Raw genomic sequence first — 18,082 nt, forward strand, 5'->3', positions numbered from 1 at the left:
AAAAAAAAAAAAAAAAAAAAAAAAAAACAGGAGAGATTAATTTCCATTTGCCTTTCTCTTTGTGTAGCCTGCAAAAAGAAGAATAAAAAAATAGAAAAAAAAATGCAAAAAAGAATTAGCCAGGTACAGTGGTGCATGCTTGTCATCCAGCTACACAAGAGGCTGAGGCAGGAGAATCGCCTGAACCTGGGAGGTGGAGGTTGCAGTGGGCCAAGATTGTGCCACTATACTCCAGCCTGGGTGACAGAGTGAGACCCTGTCTCAAAAAAATTTTAAAAATAAAACTTTGTTGTATTGAAGTATTGAATATAGAGAAATTTTGCATTGGAGCACGGAGTTTAAGTTTGTATAATATCTGTGGAAGAAGACATCCAGACAAAGATGGGAGCTGTGCAGTGCTGTTTATCCGCCTTTAATTTAAAGATGATGTTTAACTCTTAAAAAATGTTTATGTTAATGTCAGAGCGCCTACAAAACTCTTAAAATAAGGATGAGAGCTTGAGTCATGCATGAGGCAGATTTTAACTGAGGTGTAAGTAGACAGTGGACTGCATGTGTTCAATTCAAAAAAGCTCGTTGGGTGGGTGTGGTGGCTTGTGCTTATAGTCCTAGCACTTTGAGAGGACAAGGCAGGAGAAGTGCTTGAGCCCAGGAGTTTCAGGCCAGCTTGAGCAACATAGGGAGACCTCATCTCTACAAAAAATAAAACATTAGCTGGGTGTGGTGGTGCAAACCTATAGTCCTAGCTACCTGGGAGGCTGAGGCAGGAGAATTTCTTGAGCTTGGGAGGTTGAGGCTGCAGTGAACCATGATCGTGCCATGGCATTCTGGCCTGGGCCACAGAGCAAGACCCTGTTTCGAAAAAAAAAAAAAAAAAAAGTGTTCACTAAACAAAACTATGTAAAAGCACTTTGTAGACCTTATGATTTTACACACATGTGAAGTGTCACAGTGACAAAAAGCCTACAAATTAAAACCATTAAACAATCTTTAAAATATAGTTTTTATCTACTCACTATTTGACTTAAACTTATTTGCAAAGGAGATGGCATCCTAGTGTAAATGGGAAATTAGGATCTGTTGCCATAAATAGAGGGCAACCATAACAATAAATCCAATGAAAACAAAACAGGGGGATTAAATTCTAGAGACATTCTTCTGTCTGCTGACAGCCTGTCCTCTCTTACAGAAGATTAGCAAGTGTTAGAAACATATTAGCACCAAACCCAGGCTTGTCTTTGATGTTAGCAGAAGGCTTTGAAAAGAGCCTTGTAAGAGGAATACTTTTCTGAGTAATTCCAAAATCACTGGTAAGGTTGGCCCTGGGGCCTGGAAGGAAGACCCTGGTGGTGTTCATCCCCCTGCCTTGGTGAGGAGTGAACTCTGAACCTTACACCTCCAGAGAAGAGCAGAATGGATGGCACTGGGGAGCAGGCACTGTCTGCGGAGCTAAGACCTAATTTGAATTGAGTCCTAATTTGACCCTAATGGACCAGGTGACTTGGGCAGTTCCCCTCCCATGCCTGAGCCTCAGCTATAAAATAATGAGATGGGGTGGATGGGAGGATTTCAGGCTATTTCCTGGCACCCCAGGAGTCTCCCATAGGTGCCTGCGTAGCTGGGGTGGGAGTGAGGAGTGTTTTGGTTCCAGGCTCAGCCCTGCAGGCTCCCGTCTCAGTTGTACCAGCAGCGCTGCTTTGGGCTGCCTTTACACATTGTGTTTCCTCCTGAAATTCATTCTCTTGAAGGCCCTCTCATTTAAAGAACTTTTCGCCTTCCAGTCTAAGTCTTCATGCAGTGCCATCAGCTGCCTCTGGCAAAGCAGAGTGTTCTGTGTTCTATTTGAGGTGTTCTTCTAGTGACCCACGCTCATTTTCTCCTCGCAAAAGCCTAGGTTCTTGCTGCCTGTCCAGTGAGTTCTGGTGAGACTGTGGTCCAGGGTCAGGCTGAGCTTGAAATCAGGCTCCTGCGCTTACTGTGTCCCTATAAACCCTAAATTGCTCTCTCTCGTTTATTTTCCGTGTGTGTGTGTGTGTGTGTGTGTGTGTGTGTGTGTGTGTGTGTTTTTTTTTTTTTTTTTTTTTTTTTTTTGAGATAGAGTCTCACTGCCACCCAGGCTGGAGTGCAGTGGTGGCATCACAGTTCACTCAAGCGATACTGAGCACAAGCGATCCCCCGACCTCAGCCTCCTGGGTAGCTGGGATCACAGGCATATGCCACCACACCCAACTAGTTTTGTGTAAAGGCCAGGTTTCACTGTGTTGCCCAGGCTGATCTGGAACTCCTGGAGTCAAGCTCTGCGCTCACCTTGGCCTCCCAAAGTGCTGTGTTTACAAGCGTGAGGCACCGTGCCTGGCCCTATTTTTTCTATTTTTAAAGTGAGAGGAGTGATAGCACTTTGAAGCCATTTCTGTAGAACAATACAAATGGAAAAATAGAATACAAATCAAAAATACAAGTAGAGGCACCCGCTTGCACGCACTCAGCTCGGTTCAGATTGCAAAGTGCTTCTCCAGCCACAATCCTACTTGCCTTAGACATTTTTGTGAGTCAGAAAGGGCAGAGTTGTTTTTTTCTTTAATCCCAAGCACAGCGTACAACAGAGCCCTTCTTTCAGAGACATGAATGTCACCTCATTAGCTTGTACAGTACTGGCTGTACAGCACAATTTAAATAAAACCAATAGCAGCTGCCTCTTCAGGGCTTGGTGAGTCCCTGTGCTCAGCTCTCACTGGGCGTTGCTTCATTGGGTCCTTACGGCAGCCCTGTGAGGTGGGTATTGTTCTGAGTCCCATTTTACAGAGGTGGGCTCTGAGGCTCGGGGAGTTGAGGTAACTTGCCCAAGGCCACACAGCTGGAGTGTGCATGTCCACCAGGCAGTGCACGGCCCTGGTAAGATGCTGGCGGTGATGCTATCGCCTGGGGAGGGCCAGGACTTTTAGTTTGCAAAGTGCTGGCTCTTACAGGTTTCTGAGCGGCTTAGTGGATCATGCATCCTAACCCCAGAGTACACCTGTATGTTTGTTTCATAAGTGCCTGTCTCTTCATTGACTTGCAAAGTACTGGGTACGTGGGGCATGGGAAGATTGCATTGCTGGGCCACAGAGTCCCATCCTCAGAAAGGTCACGGCCCTGTAATGTCAGCCTTGCATTTCAGCAGCAGGGAGAAATCCTCCACGTTTGATAGAGGAAGACACAGGCTCACAGTGGCGGTGACCACAGACGTATCGTTGGCCACCATTTTTCATCACTTACCAAATGTCAGGCAGTTTTACATGCAATATCTTTTTTATAATTGTTTGATTTTTTTAGAGCAGGGTCTTACAGTTGGACCCTTCTTGGATTCTAACTCCTGGGCTGAAGCGATCCTTCTACCCTAGCCTCCCAGTAGCTGGGATACATGTGGTTATCTTACTTGATTCTTCCAAGAGCCCTCTGAGGGAGATATTATCATCCCTGTTTTCCATTTGATGAAACCGAGGCCTAGAGGGGTGTGAAGCCTTTTCAAGGACACATAGCAGAGCTGGGCGAGAGTCTAGTTTTCCCTTGCCAGAGGCCTGGGGGAAGGCAGCATAGGGCTGGCTTCAAGGGTATCTGATCTGCGCAGCCACACAGCCCATGCTCAGAGGGGCCAATTATATGGTTTAATGCTGCTGTTGCCTTCTCCACATTCTTTATAATTTTTGAATAGGGGTTTCCACATTCTTTTCACTGCCCTCAGTGGTAGGAGCAGGGAGCTCCTGGCTTCCCCTCACTCCTTCCTTTCTCCTCTGCCTGTCCTAGGCCCTGTTTGACACACAGAACGAACTACGTGCACACATCCCGAACTTCACCTTCAACCTGGGCTACTCAGGGAAATTTTTCCACACAGGTAAGTGGGCCTGCCCCTGCCCTCACTGGCAACTGTTAGGACTCCTCAGCACCCAAACCCTCAAAGCACCCATCCACGAGGGCAGCAGGTGGGTTTACATTAGGGGCAGATATGACCCCCTGCGCCCCCACAACGAGCCAACAGCCTACAAGAGCAGTCCCAGCCCAGGCAGAGGCCATCTGGGGACAACAGCAGCGGCCACTTGTGCTTCCCTGGCCTTTCAGGCTGTGCTGTCCTGGGGTGGGACATTTTCTCTCTCTTGTCTTTCCCTCCTACCTTTTAAAATTATGTGTATTATTTCTGCTTATAAAAGAAGCTGGTTGAACTTTAAGAACATTACAGAAACATGTAGCGTAGAAAGCGAAGATGCCCTGCAATTGTACCCACCTCAGATGACCAGTGTCCTGGGTTTAGAGTCCTAAGGGTTGAGGGTGAGGGTTATAGGTTGCTTGGTGCACACTTTCCTTACACTTTGAAACTGTCTCAAGTTCTTCAGCTGCTGTCCTTCAGGGACTGGGCAGGAAGGAACAGCCCCTGAGCTGGTCATCTGCAGTGACCATTCCCCCTAGTTGCCTTCTGCCTGGGCCTCAGTGAGACAGCCTGTCCTGAATTCTAAGAAAATCATTTTAGTCAACAATTCAGCAGATGGAGGCGTATATGCAACATAGCCCCAAAGCCAAATAGAAGTGATCCTGGGTTGTCTGTCTGTACTTATTATATTCTTTTAAAAACTTTTTCTTTATTTTTGGCCAGGCACTGTGGCCCACGCCTGTAATCCCAGTACTTTGGGTAGCTGAGGCAGGCTTATCATTTGAGGTCAGGAGTTTGAGAGCAGCCTGATCAACATGGTGAAACCCCATCTCTACTAAAAATACAAAAATTAGCCGGGTGCAATGGCATGCACCTGTAGTACCAGTTACCGGGGAGGCTAAGGCAGGAGGATTGCTTGATCCCAGGAGTTCAAGGCTGCAGTGAGCTATGATTGTACCATTGTACTCCTGCCTGGGTGACAGAGTGAGACTCTGTCTCAAAAAACAGAACCTCTCTCTGTCACCCAGGCAGGAGTACAGTGGTGGTATCATAGCTCATTGCAGCCTTGAACTCCTGGGATCAAGCCTGCCTTATCCTCCTCAGTAGCTGGTACTACAGGTGCATGCCATTATGCCCAACTATTAATATTTAAAGATTGTTTTGTAGAGATGGGCCTTCGTGATGTTGCCTAGGCTGGTCTCAAACGCCTAGGCTCAAACGATCCTCACACCTTGGCCTTCCAAAGTGCTGGGGTTACAAGTATGAGCCAGTGGGCCTGGTTGTTTTTTATATTCATAATCCTTAGTGTATCAGAGGTGGTTATAGTAATATATCTGATACAGAGGGTCAAACATCCTGTATATATACAAAGAGTTTCCACAGATCATTAGATAAAAGACAAGTGACCTAATTTGGATCACTGGAATAGAATCAGAGCATGTATGTCAGAGGTAGAAGAAACCCTTGCGATCATTGACTCCAGACCCCGAATTGTGCAGATGGGTCCAAGGATCTAGAGAGAAGGTGCTCTTGTCCAACATCCCCCACTGAGTCAAGGGCACACTCTAGGCCAGAATTCAGGGGTCTGGGGCTCTGTCTGCTCCTGTACTGTGGCCCGGGTAACTTCCAGGCAGCTCCTGGGTGGGCTGTGGCCATGCGCTCCCATCCCCAGGCCCAGGCTTAGAGGGCCCAGTGGGCGGGGCTGAGCTGCCTGTGCCGCTGCAGGTACCGATGCTGAGGACGCTGGGGATGATCTGCTGCTGTCGTATGTGAAGGAGTTCTGGTGGTTCCCCCACATGTGGAGCCACATGCAGCCCCACCTTTTCCACAATCAGTCCGTGTTGGCCGAGCAGATGGCCTTGAACAAGAAGTTCGCTGTCGTGAGTAAGATTCCCTGCAGGGCAGAGCGGGACGGGCTGAGGGCTGGGCTGGAGGTCCAGACTGCTGGCCTCTTGCTGCTTTTGCAGCCTGCTCGCATGGATTTTTACGAACTTCTCTGGGCCAGGGCCCAGGGAGAGCTGCCTTTTTAGCCACTGTCTCCCTGAAGCCTCAAGAGAATAGTCCCTTTACAGACAAGAAACCAAGGGTCAGGGAGGTCACACCAGCTACCAAGAGGTCCAGCCAGGACATAAGCTCAGGCCGTTTGTCTCCTGAGCCCAAGATCTTACTAGAAGGGGAGTCTCTGGAAAGCTGGAAGAGGTGTTCAATGAGGAGGGAATGAGCCCTGGGTGCTAGGTAGAATGAAGAGAAGGCAGGAAAGGGCCTTGTCCTTGTCCCTCACTACAGGGTACTTGAGTCCTTTGTGCTAGAGGCATGTGCACCAGACCGAGAGTCAGGAGACCTGGGTTCTAATCCCAGCTCTGCCAGTTTCCTGCACTGAGATTCTGGGCACATTTCTTGCCCTCCCAGGCCTCGGCCTCTCCATCTGTACCATGAAGGCTCAGACCAGCGGCCCTGCCGATCTAGCCTCTGATTTCCCTCTCCCATTCTACAAAGGGGGAATAAGGCCCAAAGGGGAAGGACCCCTATGCTCACACTGCCCTGGTCATCCTCTCCCCAGGAGCATGGCATTCCCACAGACATGGGGTATGCAGTTGCACCCCACCACTCGGGCGTGTACCCCGTGCACATGCAGCTGTACGAGGCCTGGAAGCAGGTGTGGAACATCCGCGTGACCAGCACGGAGGAGTACCCCCACCTGAAGCCGGCCCGCTATCGCCGTGGCTTCATCCACAATGGCATCATGGTGAGTGGGCCCCTGGAAGCCCAGGAGCTAGCTGTCATGTGTGTGCACATGCTGTCCTGGGAAGCGTGGCTCTGATTTGCTAGCTTAGGGGTTGCAGATCAGCTTCTGCTGCCTCCCCTGGCACGCGAGGCTCTCTGTCTCAGGGAAGGTGGGCTGCCACTCTGCCTCCTTTCATGAGCTCTTTCTTCGCTTTTATGACAGAGGATCAAGGAATAGTGAGCATTCTCAAAAGGGGTTTCTGATGAGGATGTGGGACAGGGCTCCATTACAGTCTTTTTGCTGATTAAAAATTTTTTCTTGACTGGGCGTGGTGGCTCACGCCTGTAATCCTAGCACTTTGGAAGGTCCAGGCCGGCAGATTGCTTGATCTCAGGAGTTTCAGACCAGCCTCGGAAACATAGTGAAACCCTATCTCTACTAAAAAATACACCTGGTGATTAGCCAGCTATGGTGGTGTGTGCCTGCAGTCCCAGCTACTTGCAGGGCTGAGGCACGAGGATCACCTGAGCCTGGGAGATCAAGGCTGCCGTGAGTCTAGATTGCACCACTGCACTTCAGCCTGGGTGACCAGTGAGACACTGTCTCAAAAAAAAAAATTTTTTTTTTTTTCTGGGGCTTCTCCCATGTATCTATCCCTTTTCTAGGCACTGGGAACACAAAAGTGCATAAAATGGAGGAAAGTTCCTGCCCTTGTAGACCTGACATTCTAGTGACAGGAGACAGACAATATGCTCAGACGTGTGTAAAGTACACAGTGGTCAGGTGGTGGCGAGTTCCACAGACAGAGTGAAGCCGGGAATGGAAGGAAGGCGTGCTGGCAGGAGAAGCTGCTTTAAATAAGGTGGCTAGGTGGGCCTTCCTGCCGCATGAGGAAGAGCACTCAAGGCAGAGAAACAGCAAGTGCAAAGCCTGAAGCAGACTGTGCTGGCTGCGTTTGCGGACCAAATAGGAGGCCAGCATGGCTGGAGGGGAGTGAGGGACGGCGGTCGATGTGTCACGGATGGGTGAGGGACCAGATCAATAGGGCCATGTAAGGCCAGCCGCTGGATGGCCGTGGGCTTTTAGGCTGAGATGGGAAGGTTTTGAATGGAGCATGATCTGACTCATCTTTGAAAGGGATTTCTATCATTCTGGCTGTTGTGTGGAGCAGAGACTGCAGGGGACAAAAGTGGCAGCAGGGAGACCAGTTAGGAGGCACTGCAGTCTTCCAGACCAGAGGTGGCAGCAGCTTGGGCCATCCCGGCATTGGGACGTGGCCACACTCTGGGCTTAGAGTAGTTAGGCCAGTGGTTAGATGAGCTGGGTGCAGGGGTGGGAGGAAGAGAGGACCCAAAGATGACGGCAGGGTTTTTAGCCTGAGTGCTGGAAGGATGACTTGTCATTGGTTGAGCTGGGGCAGCCGTGGGTAGGCAAGGTTCGTGTGTTTGTCCATCAGTCCACCCATCTGTCCACCCGCTGACCTCAGCACCAGGCCCTTGTGCTGAACTCCAGGCACTCGTTCAGCTCCTCAACCCTGAGCTCCAGGGATGAGGTGGTGACAAGGCAGGCACGTTCCCTGCTCCCGTGGAGCCCACAGTTTTGTGAGGGGAGACAGACGACAAATGGCTAAGCCAGTGTGTGACAATGAGTGTCACCAGGTGAGGCTCGAACGTCATGAGGGGGCTTGCAGAGGGCTTGGAGAACTGCTTCAGAGAGGGCCAGGCAGGGAGCGTGGCTGCAGCAGTCCAAGTTTCCAGAAACATTTCCGCTCTGTTACTTTTAGCCCTGCTCATTTTGTGCAGAGAGTAGCAGTGAAGTTTGTAAAATGGCAAGGGCCGGTGGGTCACTGTGGGGCATGCTGTGCTGCAGGCTGCACCCAAGGGTGGGGGCTGTGTGGCCACATGGGAGATTGCCTTGAGGAGGAGCAGCTGGCCCTTCTTCTGAGGAAGAGTCCTCCCACCACCCTCATCCCAGGAGGCACCATATCTCCTCTCCCCTGCCCCCTCCTCAGGTTCTCCCGCGGCAGACCTGTGGCCTCTTCACACACACCATCTTCTACAATGAGTACCCTGGCGGCTCCAGCGAGCTGGACAAGATCATCAACGGGGGCGAGCTCTTCCTCACCGTGCTCCTCAATCCTGTGAGTGCTCCACAGCCCATGGCTGCTGGTGAGAAGGGGCTGCTGGGCAGCCCGTCTACAGCTGACACAGGATTCTTGGAGCCAGGAAAGGGCGGGGAGGCATGAGTGAGTGCCTGGCAGTTGGGAGACCCACTCTCCCGCGCTGGCCCTGTCCTGCCTCTGTTGTGTCACCTTGGCTAAAGAATCCGAGCGTGTTTTTTTTTTTCCTTTCCTAATCATGCACTTTAATACAGAAGTGTTGGCACTTTTAGGGATGTTACCTTCGGCCTTTGCTCCTGTGCGTATAGACACATACACACACGTATATAAACTGCATTTCAGTTTTCTAGGTCTCGATTTTCTTATTTGTAGAATGCAAACAATTATCCCTACTCTGATCATATTTAATAAACATCCAATGGTGGTTGTTATTCAGCTCTGTGGGCTGAGTACTCTATCTTCCATACACTACACCCCTCACATTTACAAAACAAAACGCAAGTATTTGGGGCCAGTCAGACCTGAGTTTTTGTCTGTTGCCTCATCCAAGTACATGCAGCAAGTCTGTTGACAGCCCAGCATGCCTTCCAGTCATCATCGGGGGCCTTGCAAGCTGAGGCAGGGTCAGAAGGGTCAAAGTTAGGGCTGAGGGTGGCTCAGACGCTGATGGGCCCTGCCTCTCTCCTCCCCTCCCCTGGAGCAGATCAGCATCTTCATGACGCACCTATCCAACTATGGGAATGACCGCCTGGGCCTGTACACCTTCAAGCACCTGGTGCGCTTCCTGCACTCCTGGACCAACCTCCGGCTGCAGACACTGCCCCCTGTGCAGCTGGCCCAGAAGTACTTCCAGATCTTCTCCGAGGAGAAGGATCCACTCTGGCAGGTGGGGGGCTGGGTACCTTGCTGCAGGGATGGAATGGTACATCTCACAGGTGCACGCTCCAGACATGGACTCGAGGCTGAGCCCTCATGCCCTCACAGTCTCACTCGCATGTAAACTCAGGTGCCCCTCTGCTCACCAGGGTGGGTGCATTCACTCCTGTGCACACACACATGCACGTTCATACATGTGCATACCTCCCCATGCAGACCTACATGCATGCACAGTCATACATAGCCTTGGAAAGGAAAAACAGTGTTAAAAAACTGAGTGGGCTGGACACAGTGGCTCACGCCTGGAATCCTGACACTTTGGGAGGCCAAGGTGGGCAGATTGCGTGAACCCAGGAGTTCAAGATCAGCCTGGGCAATATGACAAAATCCCATCTTACAAAAAGTACAAAAAGTAGCCAGGCATGATGGCATCCATCTGTAGGTCCCAGGGACTTGGGAAGCTGACATGGGAGGATCAGCTGAGCCTGGAGGTTGGGGCTGCGGTGAGCTGTGATCATACCACTGTACTCCAGCCTGGGCAACAGGGTGAGACCCTGCCTCAAAAACAAAAAGCAACAAAAAACTCCAAGTGAACACTGGGCAGACAAAGTATAGAAAGTAACTGCCCTGTCTTAGACAGACTCTTAGATAATCTCTTGTGTCTCTTCCAACTCCAGCAGGCTCTGAGCAGGAAAAGGGACTGATGGGAGGGATTGGGGGCCGGTTTTTGGGAAAGTCTGCTCCTTGGGGCTGTTAAAAAGTAGAAGTAGAAGCTGGAATTGGTGGCAGTCTCATAGTTCAGACTAGGAGTCCACAAACCATGACTCATGGGCCAAATCCAGCCTGAGACCTGTTTTTGTAAAGAAAGTTTTATTGGCACACAGCCAAGCTCGCTCTTGTATGTACTGTCTGTAGCTCTGTTCATGCTGTGACAGCAGAGTCAAGTAGTTGCAATGGAAGCTTTCATTCCCAAAGCCTAAAATATTTACCAAATATTTACCAAAAGATTTACTAAACTTTACAGGAAACATTTCTTGACCCCCTGGTTCAGACGCAGGTTGTCCAGTTAAATTCAACAAGTCCTTAGGAGTTCCTGTTATGTGCTAAGCATGGGGCTGGGCCTTTTGCCAGGCTCTTTGGGGGACATGAAACTAAGCACAAGTGGAGACTGCCTGTCAGGGGCTCAGTGTCTGGGAGTGGGAATGTGACATGAGCTGTAAGGGCCACAGATCCATGTGCAGTGGGAATCTGCTGACTGGGCTCTGGGGTGCCCCACACATCCCTTCCACTGTTGTTTTAGGACCCCTGCGAGGACAAACGTCACAAAGACATCTGGTCCAAGGAGAAGACATGTGACCGCTTCCCAAAACTCCTCATCATCGGCCCCCAGAAAACAGGCAGGTCTCTCTGCTCGTGACCCAGCTTCCCCAACTACCTGCTGTCTCAGCCACAGAATTCTGAGGACTGCCTCACTCTGGCCCCACTCCCTGATAATTTGCTCCCTCTTTCCCAGGAAGTAGGAGCGAAGTTGGGGTGAACACAAATTGCCTGTCAGTATAGAAGGGAAAGGTGGGGTCTGGAATTCTATTTATCCTGAACCACACATAGCCTCAGGGAGCTCTCCCTACATCCTCCTGGGAGTCTCCAAGTCTAGGCAGAGAAGCCCAGATCAGTTGCTTTGCAAGTTTGAGTAGTGCCAAGCAAAACTGGTACAAAGAGGACTGTGATCAATTAGCCATGTCTGCCAGAGGTGCAGGAGGAGAATCAGTGACATGATTGCTAAGCATCTGTCACCCATACAACCCTGCAAGGCACAGATGGGCACTCCCATTTTATAGACAGAAACTCAAGGTTCATACAAGTCAAGTGACTTCCCTTAACACATTCAGTTAGGTAATGGCAGTTCCAGGTCCTGAACTCTGGTCTCTGTGGCCCCGAAAAATATACTCTTAATTGCCAAACTCTACAGCCTCCTTCTCTTCTGAGCTGTCTAATAGCATGTAAACCGTAGATTCATACCACAGAAAGTGAAGGAACTCCCTGAGGAGGAAGTAGGGCAGGGTGCAGTGAGGAGATGGTGTTGGGAGGAGGAGACGTGGGAACTAGATTTCTTAGTTCTTTAAGAATTTCACATTAACAGAACTAGAGGGCCACAGACTCCCTATTCCCTGAGCTCCTAGCAAGTGCCCAGAGGACAGAGGCCCAGAGCTGGAAAGGACCAGCTCTTCCAGGATGCTGAGGCTGCCAGAGTACGGTGGTGAGAAGGATTCTGAGGCCAAGTCCTTGTTTAGTGAAGAATGCTGTGATGGATTAGTGATGTCTGCAGTAGATACGGGAGCTGCAGTGTCCACATGCATGCCACATATTTGCCACCCTGGATTTAGTAATTCCTTCATTGGACAGATAAAGAAGCTAAGACCCAGAGAAAGGCAGAGACCTCCAGTATCCCCACCGTGGGTAATGGGGAGCTAGGCTCAGAACCCAGACTCTATCTCTTGGCTGGGTGCTGGGCCCTGGGTCTCAGCTGTCTCTCGTCCCGACAGGCACCACTGCCCTCTACCTGTTCCTGGGCATGCACCCGGACCTAAGCAGCAACTATCCCAGCTCTGAGACCTTTGAGGAGATCCAGTTTTTTAATGGCCACAACTATCACAAAGGCATCGACTGGTGAGTTGGCCTTTCTGTCCACAGCAGGACGGGAAGGCCATCCTGGGGCCTCCCACAAGTCTGCTGTGGCCACAGCAGGAAGCAGCTGGAGCTTGCTCACACGCAGCTGAAGTTCCTGTAAACAGGGACAAAGTGCGGTGACCCTTGAGTCATGGTGCGACAGTGTTGTCATAGACAGGACACTCGATGAGGAAGCCCTTTGCCCCTTTGCTCTGCTGCCTGCAGTCAGAGATGCTGAAGCTGAGGTCCACCCCGCCCTTGCTTGCAGGGAGACATCCTGAGTCCTGGGGAGGAGAAGGATTTGCCCAGGTTCCCAAGGTCTGAAATGCAAATGTTCTGGCCCTCCTCACTGCGTGTGGCTGACTGAAGCAGAAGGTGTTCTTGTGGGCCCTTTGGGGACAGGTTGCCAGTCTTTGGGCATCACTTGGGGAAGTCATTAGGACTGCTGCTTCCCACCAGAGCCTGCATAAGTTACCTCTATAGAAGTTCCCAGCAGAGGGTCCCTTTAAGGGTGTGGGGGCCAGAACAGAGACAGTTTTACTCTCCAGCTTTTCAGTTTGCATCTTTCTCTATTTGCCTTTTTTTTTTCTTTTCCTTTTAAAATTTTCATGTCAGGCAGATAATGTGCTGACATCATAACAAAGTGTGAAGTGGGCGCACCTCACACACGGGTGTGAACACCCAGTCATCCCGTGCATGGATGGCAAGTTTGCCTTTTTAAACCTTGTTCACGTGTTACCGTTATTTATTATTTTTATGTCAGCCTGTTCCCTGGGTGGAGAGGTTATGGGCCTTCTGTCTGTTTTTGGTATTTTTCTGTGCGTATTTATCTTTTTTATCTGTGTGTCATCACTCTGTCTGCCTCTGTATCTGTCTTTCCATCCATCCAGCTACCTACATATTTTTTTTTTTTTTTTTTGAGATGGAGTCTCACTCTCACCAGGCTGGAGTACAGTGGTGTGATCTCAGCTCACTGCAAGCTCCCAGGTTCAAGTGATTTTCCTGCCTTAGCCTCCTAAGTAGCGGGGACTACAGGCACAAGCCACCGCGCCCAGCTAATTTTTGTATTTTTAGTAGAGACGGAGTGTCACCATGTTGGCCAGGATGGTCTTGATCTCGACCTCGTGATCCTCCAGCTTCGGCCTCCCAAAGTGCTGGGACTACGGGCGTGAGCCACTGGGCCCAGCCCCATCTACCTACATTTCTAACATGTCCACAGTGTCTTATCTAAAATCTACTGTGGCTAGATGGATTATTGGAAGTCAACATTTTCAGATTTTAGAAAGGTAATAAGGTGTGAAACCACATATTTAGTAACATCTTCAGTGATGCCTGGGGCAGCAACCTGTTAGCAAATTCATTAATACGTCTCTAGCAAAGTATGTGAATATTTACACAAAGAAAGAGGAATAAGGCAGGTTTTGTTGCCAAATGGCTTTGCTGCAAACTTAGGAAGCAAAGCCTGTGTTTTCAGAGCTTTCTCGTTTGAGATATATTGTAAACAAAGGATTGTGGACAAGCAAAGAAAATTCAGCAAGATGAGAGAAAGTGTGATTCCTTGGCCCGATCCCCAAGAGTTTGATTTTGTAGGTTGGTGTAAAGTGAGCTACAGGAATCTGACAGGCCCCCAGAACGGTCCCATCCCTGGGACAACCCTAGAGAAGCCCCACCTTGCTGGATAGGATAGGGACCCTGTACCTTTCATGAGGGTGGGCTTTGCTTCCCACAAGACTCAGAAGTCAGACCCTGGAGCATTCATTTGGCTTCCAGAGGTTCTTCATCCGAGGTGGCCATCGCTCTGGTAGGATATGGGCATTAGTCTGGAAAGCCCTGCTCACCCACAGCAGGCTGGGAGGAGATGTGGTTTGGCAGGAGGTCCTGGTCCACAGTGACAGCCCAGAAGGTGTTCCCTAGGTCAGGAAAGAAAGCCCGCCCTCTGGAGGCCTCCTCTCTCTGTGCCAGCCTCCCTGGGGCAGCTCTGGAGCCGCCCTGAGCCCCAGCTCGCCCCCTAGAGGCAGAGAGAGTGACAGCTCTGGCAGTTTAGCCTGGAGCGGCCGAGGGGGCGGGATCCCAGAGTTTAGGATTGAGGGGCATTACCCGCTCCCCATGACCTGCAACCGACGGCGAACCCACAAGTCTTCTGATCCTCCTGACCCCAGAGTCTCCTCGAAAAGGAGGGAATTTGAAACCAGGAGGCTGCCGAGAGACCATTTCCCTCCAGAATCCCCACTGGAGGCGTCTTTGTTTGGCTGGGAGCAAAGTCTCCCGCCTGCTCTCCGAGGAAGTTCTATCCCAGCGCCTCACCCACCAGCCATGTTCCCTGGCTCCCTCCTCAAGAATTTTATCTGTGAGGTCCCTCTCTGGGCTTCCTGCAGGTACATGGAGTTCTTCCCCATCCCCTCCAACACCACCTCCGACTTCTACTTTGAGAAAAGCGCCAACTACTTTGATTCAGAAGTGGCGCCCCGGCGGGCAGCAGCCCTCTTGCCCAAAGCCAAGGTCCTGACCATCCTCATCAACCCCGCAGACCGGGCCTATTCCTGGTACCAGGTAAGTGGGGCTGGGGTGGGGTCCCTGTGTGGGGGGGCACAGGGCTCCGTCGGATACTCAGTTTCTCACTCCCTCAACACATATTAGTAAGTACCTACTGTGTGCCAGCCCTCAGCCAGGCACCTGGAGCATGGTGGTAGCTGAGAATAGAGTCCCTGGTAGAGGAGTCAGGCAGAAATGGAAAGCCAGCTGCCAGTCCTCCTAGTGTCATGCAGAGTCCTGCCTCTGATTCTGACATTGACAAGAGGTGGAGACTGGTTATACCTTGAGGAAGCTTAGATTTGGTGAATAGCAACTCAGGATCATACTGACTGTAGCTTCCTCGCTGGACACTGGGGTGAGAGTGGGAGCTTATGGAAGGACAAGACTCAGGACTGCCATTCACAGTGGAGAAGGCGGGCTCCTGACCAGGTGACGCAGTTACCTGGACTGTGATATGTGGAGAGGGTGTGGATCCGAGCCCCTATCTGGGGCATGTGTGAACCAGAACTCTCTTCAATGCCTATGGCCTGACTTAATTTCCTGCACGCCAGCCCACTGAGCCTGCAGGAATGCTTTCAGGCCTTCCATGGCAGGGCAGGGGGAGTCCCTCCCCTGGCTGCCAGCATTCCTGGGATTGTGCCACACTGCCAAGCACTTTGATTCAGAAGTGGCACCCCAGCGGAAAGCCACCCTGCTGTCCAGGCTGAGGTCCCGAGTATCCTCATTAACCCAGCAGACCAGGTCTGTGGTTGGTGTTGGGGAGGGAGTGGGGCCCTGGGCTAAGGGAGGTGTTGCCAGGGAGGTGTCCCCTGTCCTGCCTGGGACAGCCTCTTCAGGCCTGGCCACTGGCCTGTGCTATTTCCCACCTCACTTTGAGCCTCTTTCTCAGGTGTGACAGTGGCTGCCTCCCGCCTGGGCCCTCTCGGTCTCCTCCGCAGGGCTGGCACCTGCCTCCTCTTTGCTCACATGGAAGTCTCTCCTCCTGCCCCTCCCTGAGCCTGTGGGGAAGCCCTCTCACTCTTGTTCTCTAGGGCTTCTCTTTATGCCCTGATGTCTGCTTTCTCATGGGCTTTTTCTTTAGGAGAAGAAAACCAAGAAACACTCATTGGGTATTTCTCTTTTCTGCTGTGCCGTGTGCCCCTGCCTCCTGGCGCTGTGCAGGGAACTGGCAATCTGCTTTCCTGGGGGAACGTAGGGTAGAGAGGGAGCTGCCACAGGTTGGGTCAGTCCCTGTTCTGCACTGACACTGCTCTACATCTGCCACCTCCCTGGAGAGTCATGGCGGGTTTCTAGAAGGCAGCGGAGGGGTTTGATGTTTGTGTCCCCTTCTCAAAGATGAGAAAACCAAGTTTCAGTAAGTTTCACATGGTGGCATTTGAATCCAAGTCTGGTAAATCTAAGACCCTATTCCTTTTTCTGTCCATGGTCAAGAGGGGTAAGGGAGAGAAGGAGAAGGAAGGCTCATTCCCCCCAGGAGGAGCAGGAAGGTGCTGGAGGAGAGGAAGCTTGGTGGCCTGTCTCAGAAGGAGGTCTGGATGAGGAGGAGGCTGCTGTGCACCATTATCGTCCTGGCCCTGGGCTGTGTGTGATCTCAGGGGAGGGGTTGGCAACTGGGGGGTAGTGCCTGTTGTGCAGGTGCCCGAGTTCTGGACTTCTGTTCTTAGTGAACTGTGCAGAGGCCAACCTCCCATGGTATTACTTTAGGTGGTTCAGACCTGCCAGTCTCCCTTTTATAGCTCTTTCCCAATCCTTCTGATTTCCATAAAGGAGAAACGCTCACTTTAGTGCAAGTGGCCCTTACGGCCTTTCTAACACTGCCAACCTCTGCTTTCAACACAGAGGGCATGTTCAGGGCCTGTTGCAGCCATATGTGTGTGGCTGGAGTTTCAGAACTTTGCTTTGTTTTCATTGCATTTATGAGTGGTTGCCTTCTATATATGACAACAGTGCAGTGGTGCGATCTCAGCTCATTGCAACCTCTGCCTCCTTGGTTCAAGCGATTCTCATGCCTCAGCCTCCTGAGTAGCTGGGAGCACAGGTGCACACTGCCATGCTGGCTAATTTTTGTATTTTTAGTACGGACAGGGTTTCGCCATGTTGGCCAGGCTGGTCTTGAACTCCTGACCTCAAGTGAGCCACCCCCCTCAGCCTCCCAAAGTTCTGAGATTACAGGCTTGAGTCACTGCGCCCGGCCTCAGGAAATCCTGCTTTAGTCCAGCTCCCGTATTTCGAAGATGGAGAAGTTGGGGCTCTGGGAGCAGTGGCTTCCCCTGACACTGGACATGGTGAGAGGCAGAGCCAGGACTCAGACCCACAGCTCCTGGGTCCAGCTGAGGATCTTCTGGCCGCCTCGCAGGCTGCTGTCGCTCTAAGGCTACTTCCTTTGTGCCTTCCGTGTGGCATACTGACCTTCTTTCTTTGTCTGCAGCACCAGCGAGCCCACGATGACCCGGTGGCCCTAAAGTATACCTTCCATGAGGTGATTACAGCTGGCTCCGATGCGTCTTCGAAGCTGCGTGCCCTTCAGAACCGCTGCCTGGTCCCCGGCTGGTACGCCACCCACATCGAGCGCTGGCTCAGTGCCTATCACGCCAACCAGGTAGCTCCTGTCCCTGACCCTGTGAGGGCAGTCACAGTACTGGCTTGCTGTGGTTAGCGGAGAGCCTCAAACTCTTTCTCACTAGCCACAGGCCAGATATGCCCTCCTTCGAGTGCTAGACCCTTGGGTCTATAAAGATTTTATTATTATTATTTTGAGACGGGATCTCTGTTGCCCAGGCCGGAGTGCAGTGGCGTGATCGCAGCTTATTGTAGCCACAACATCCCGAGTTCACACGATCCTCCCACCTCAGCCTCCCAAGTAGCTGGGACTACAGGTGTGAACCACTGTGCCCAGCTAATTTTTTTTTTTTTTTTTTTTTTTTTTTTTACTATGTTGCCCAGGCTGGTCTCAAATTCCTGGGCTCAAGCAATCCTCCCTTGGTCTTCTCAAGTGCTGGGATTACAGGCATGAGCCACTGCACCTGGCCTAAAAAGACTGTAGACCTGTTTATCCCAAGGTTGATACATGAGAACTCCCCAATCCTGTGTCCCATCACCACGGACCTGTAGCCCTAAGGGGACCCAGAAAGCCCTGAGGCAGTCAGGTGATGGAGGGAGAGCCTGACTGGAGGGGTGGTGTACCCCTCCAATCATACCAGGCCTTGTATTTATTTATTTATTTATTGTGAGACGGAGTCTGGCTCTGTCTCCTGGTCTGGAG

The 18,082-nt window shown here is 51.2% G+C and overlaps 1 protein-coding gene and 1 non-coding gene across 5 annotated transcripts in view; one reads left to right on the plus strand and one right to left on the minus strand.

The window, feature by feature from the left end:
* NDST1 (N-deacetylase and N-sulfotransferase 1) overlaps nt 1-18,082 on the plus strand; it is a 70,993-nt gene that overhangs the window by 42,859 nt on the left and 10,052 nt on the right. For all 4 annotated transcript variants that reach the window (XM_017515013.2, XM_017515016.2, XM_017515014.2 and 1 more), the window contains 9 exons: nt 3,784-3,871; nt 5,627-5,781; nt 6,462-6,647; nt 8,638-8,766; nt 9,449-9,631; nt 10,922-11,018; nt 12,165-12,288; nt 14,664-14,838; nt 17,249-17,419. In XM_017515013.2, the coding sequence (XP_017370502.1) occupies nt 3,784-3,871; nt 5,627-5,781; nt 6,462-6,647; nt 8,638-8,766; nt 9,449-9,631; nt 10,922-11,018; nt 12,165-12,288; nt 14,664-14,838; nt 17,249-17,419 (1,308 nt within the window). The remainder of the gene's footprint in view (nt 1-3,783; nt 3,872-5,626; nt 5,782-6,461; nt 6,648-8,637; nt 8,767-9,448; nt 9,632-10,921; nt 11,019-12,164; nt 12,289-14,663; nt 14,839-17,248; nt 17,420-18,082) is intronic.
* LOC119468962 lies at nt 12,898-12,999 on the minus strand. Its single transcript, XR_005197773.1, has one exon. It is a non-coding gene; the product is annotated as a small nucleolar RNA U13 (small nucleolar RNA).

The sequence above is a fragment of the Cebus imitator genome, unplaced genomic scaffold (genome assembly GCF_001604975.1).
Source record: "Cebus imitator isolate Cc_AM_T3 unplaced genomic scaffold, Cebus_imitator-1.0 Scaffold540, whole genome shotgun sequence".
NCBI lineage: Eukaryota > Metazoa > Chordata > Mammalia > Primates > Cebidae > Cebus > Cebus imitator.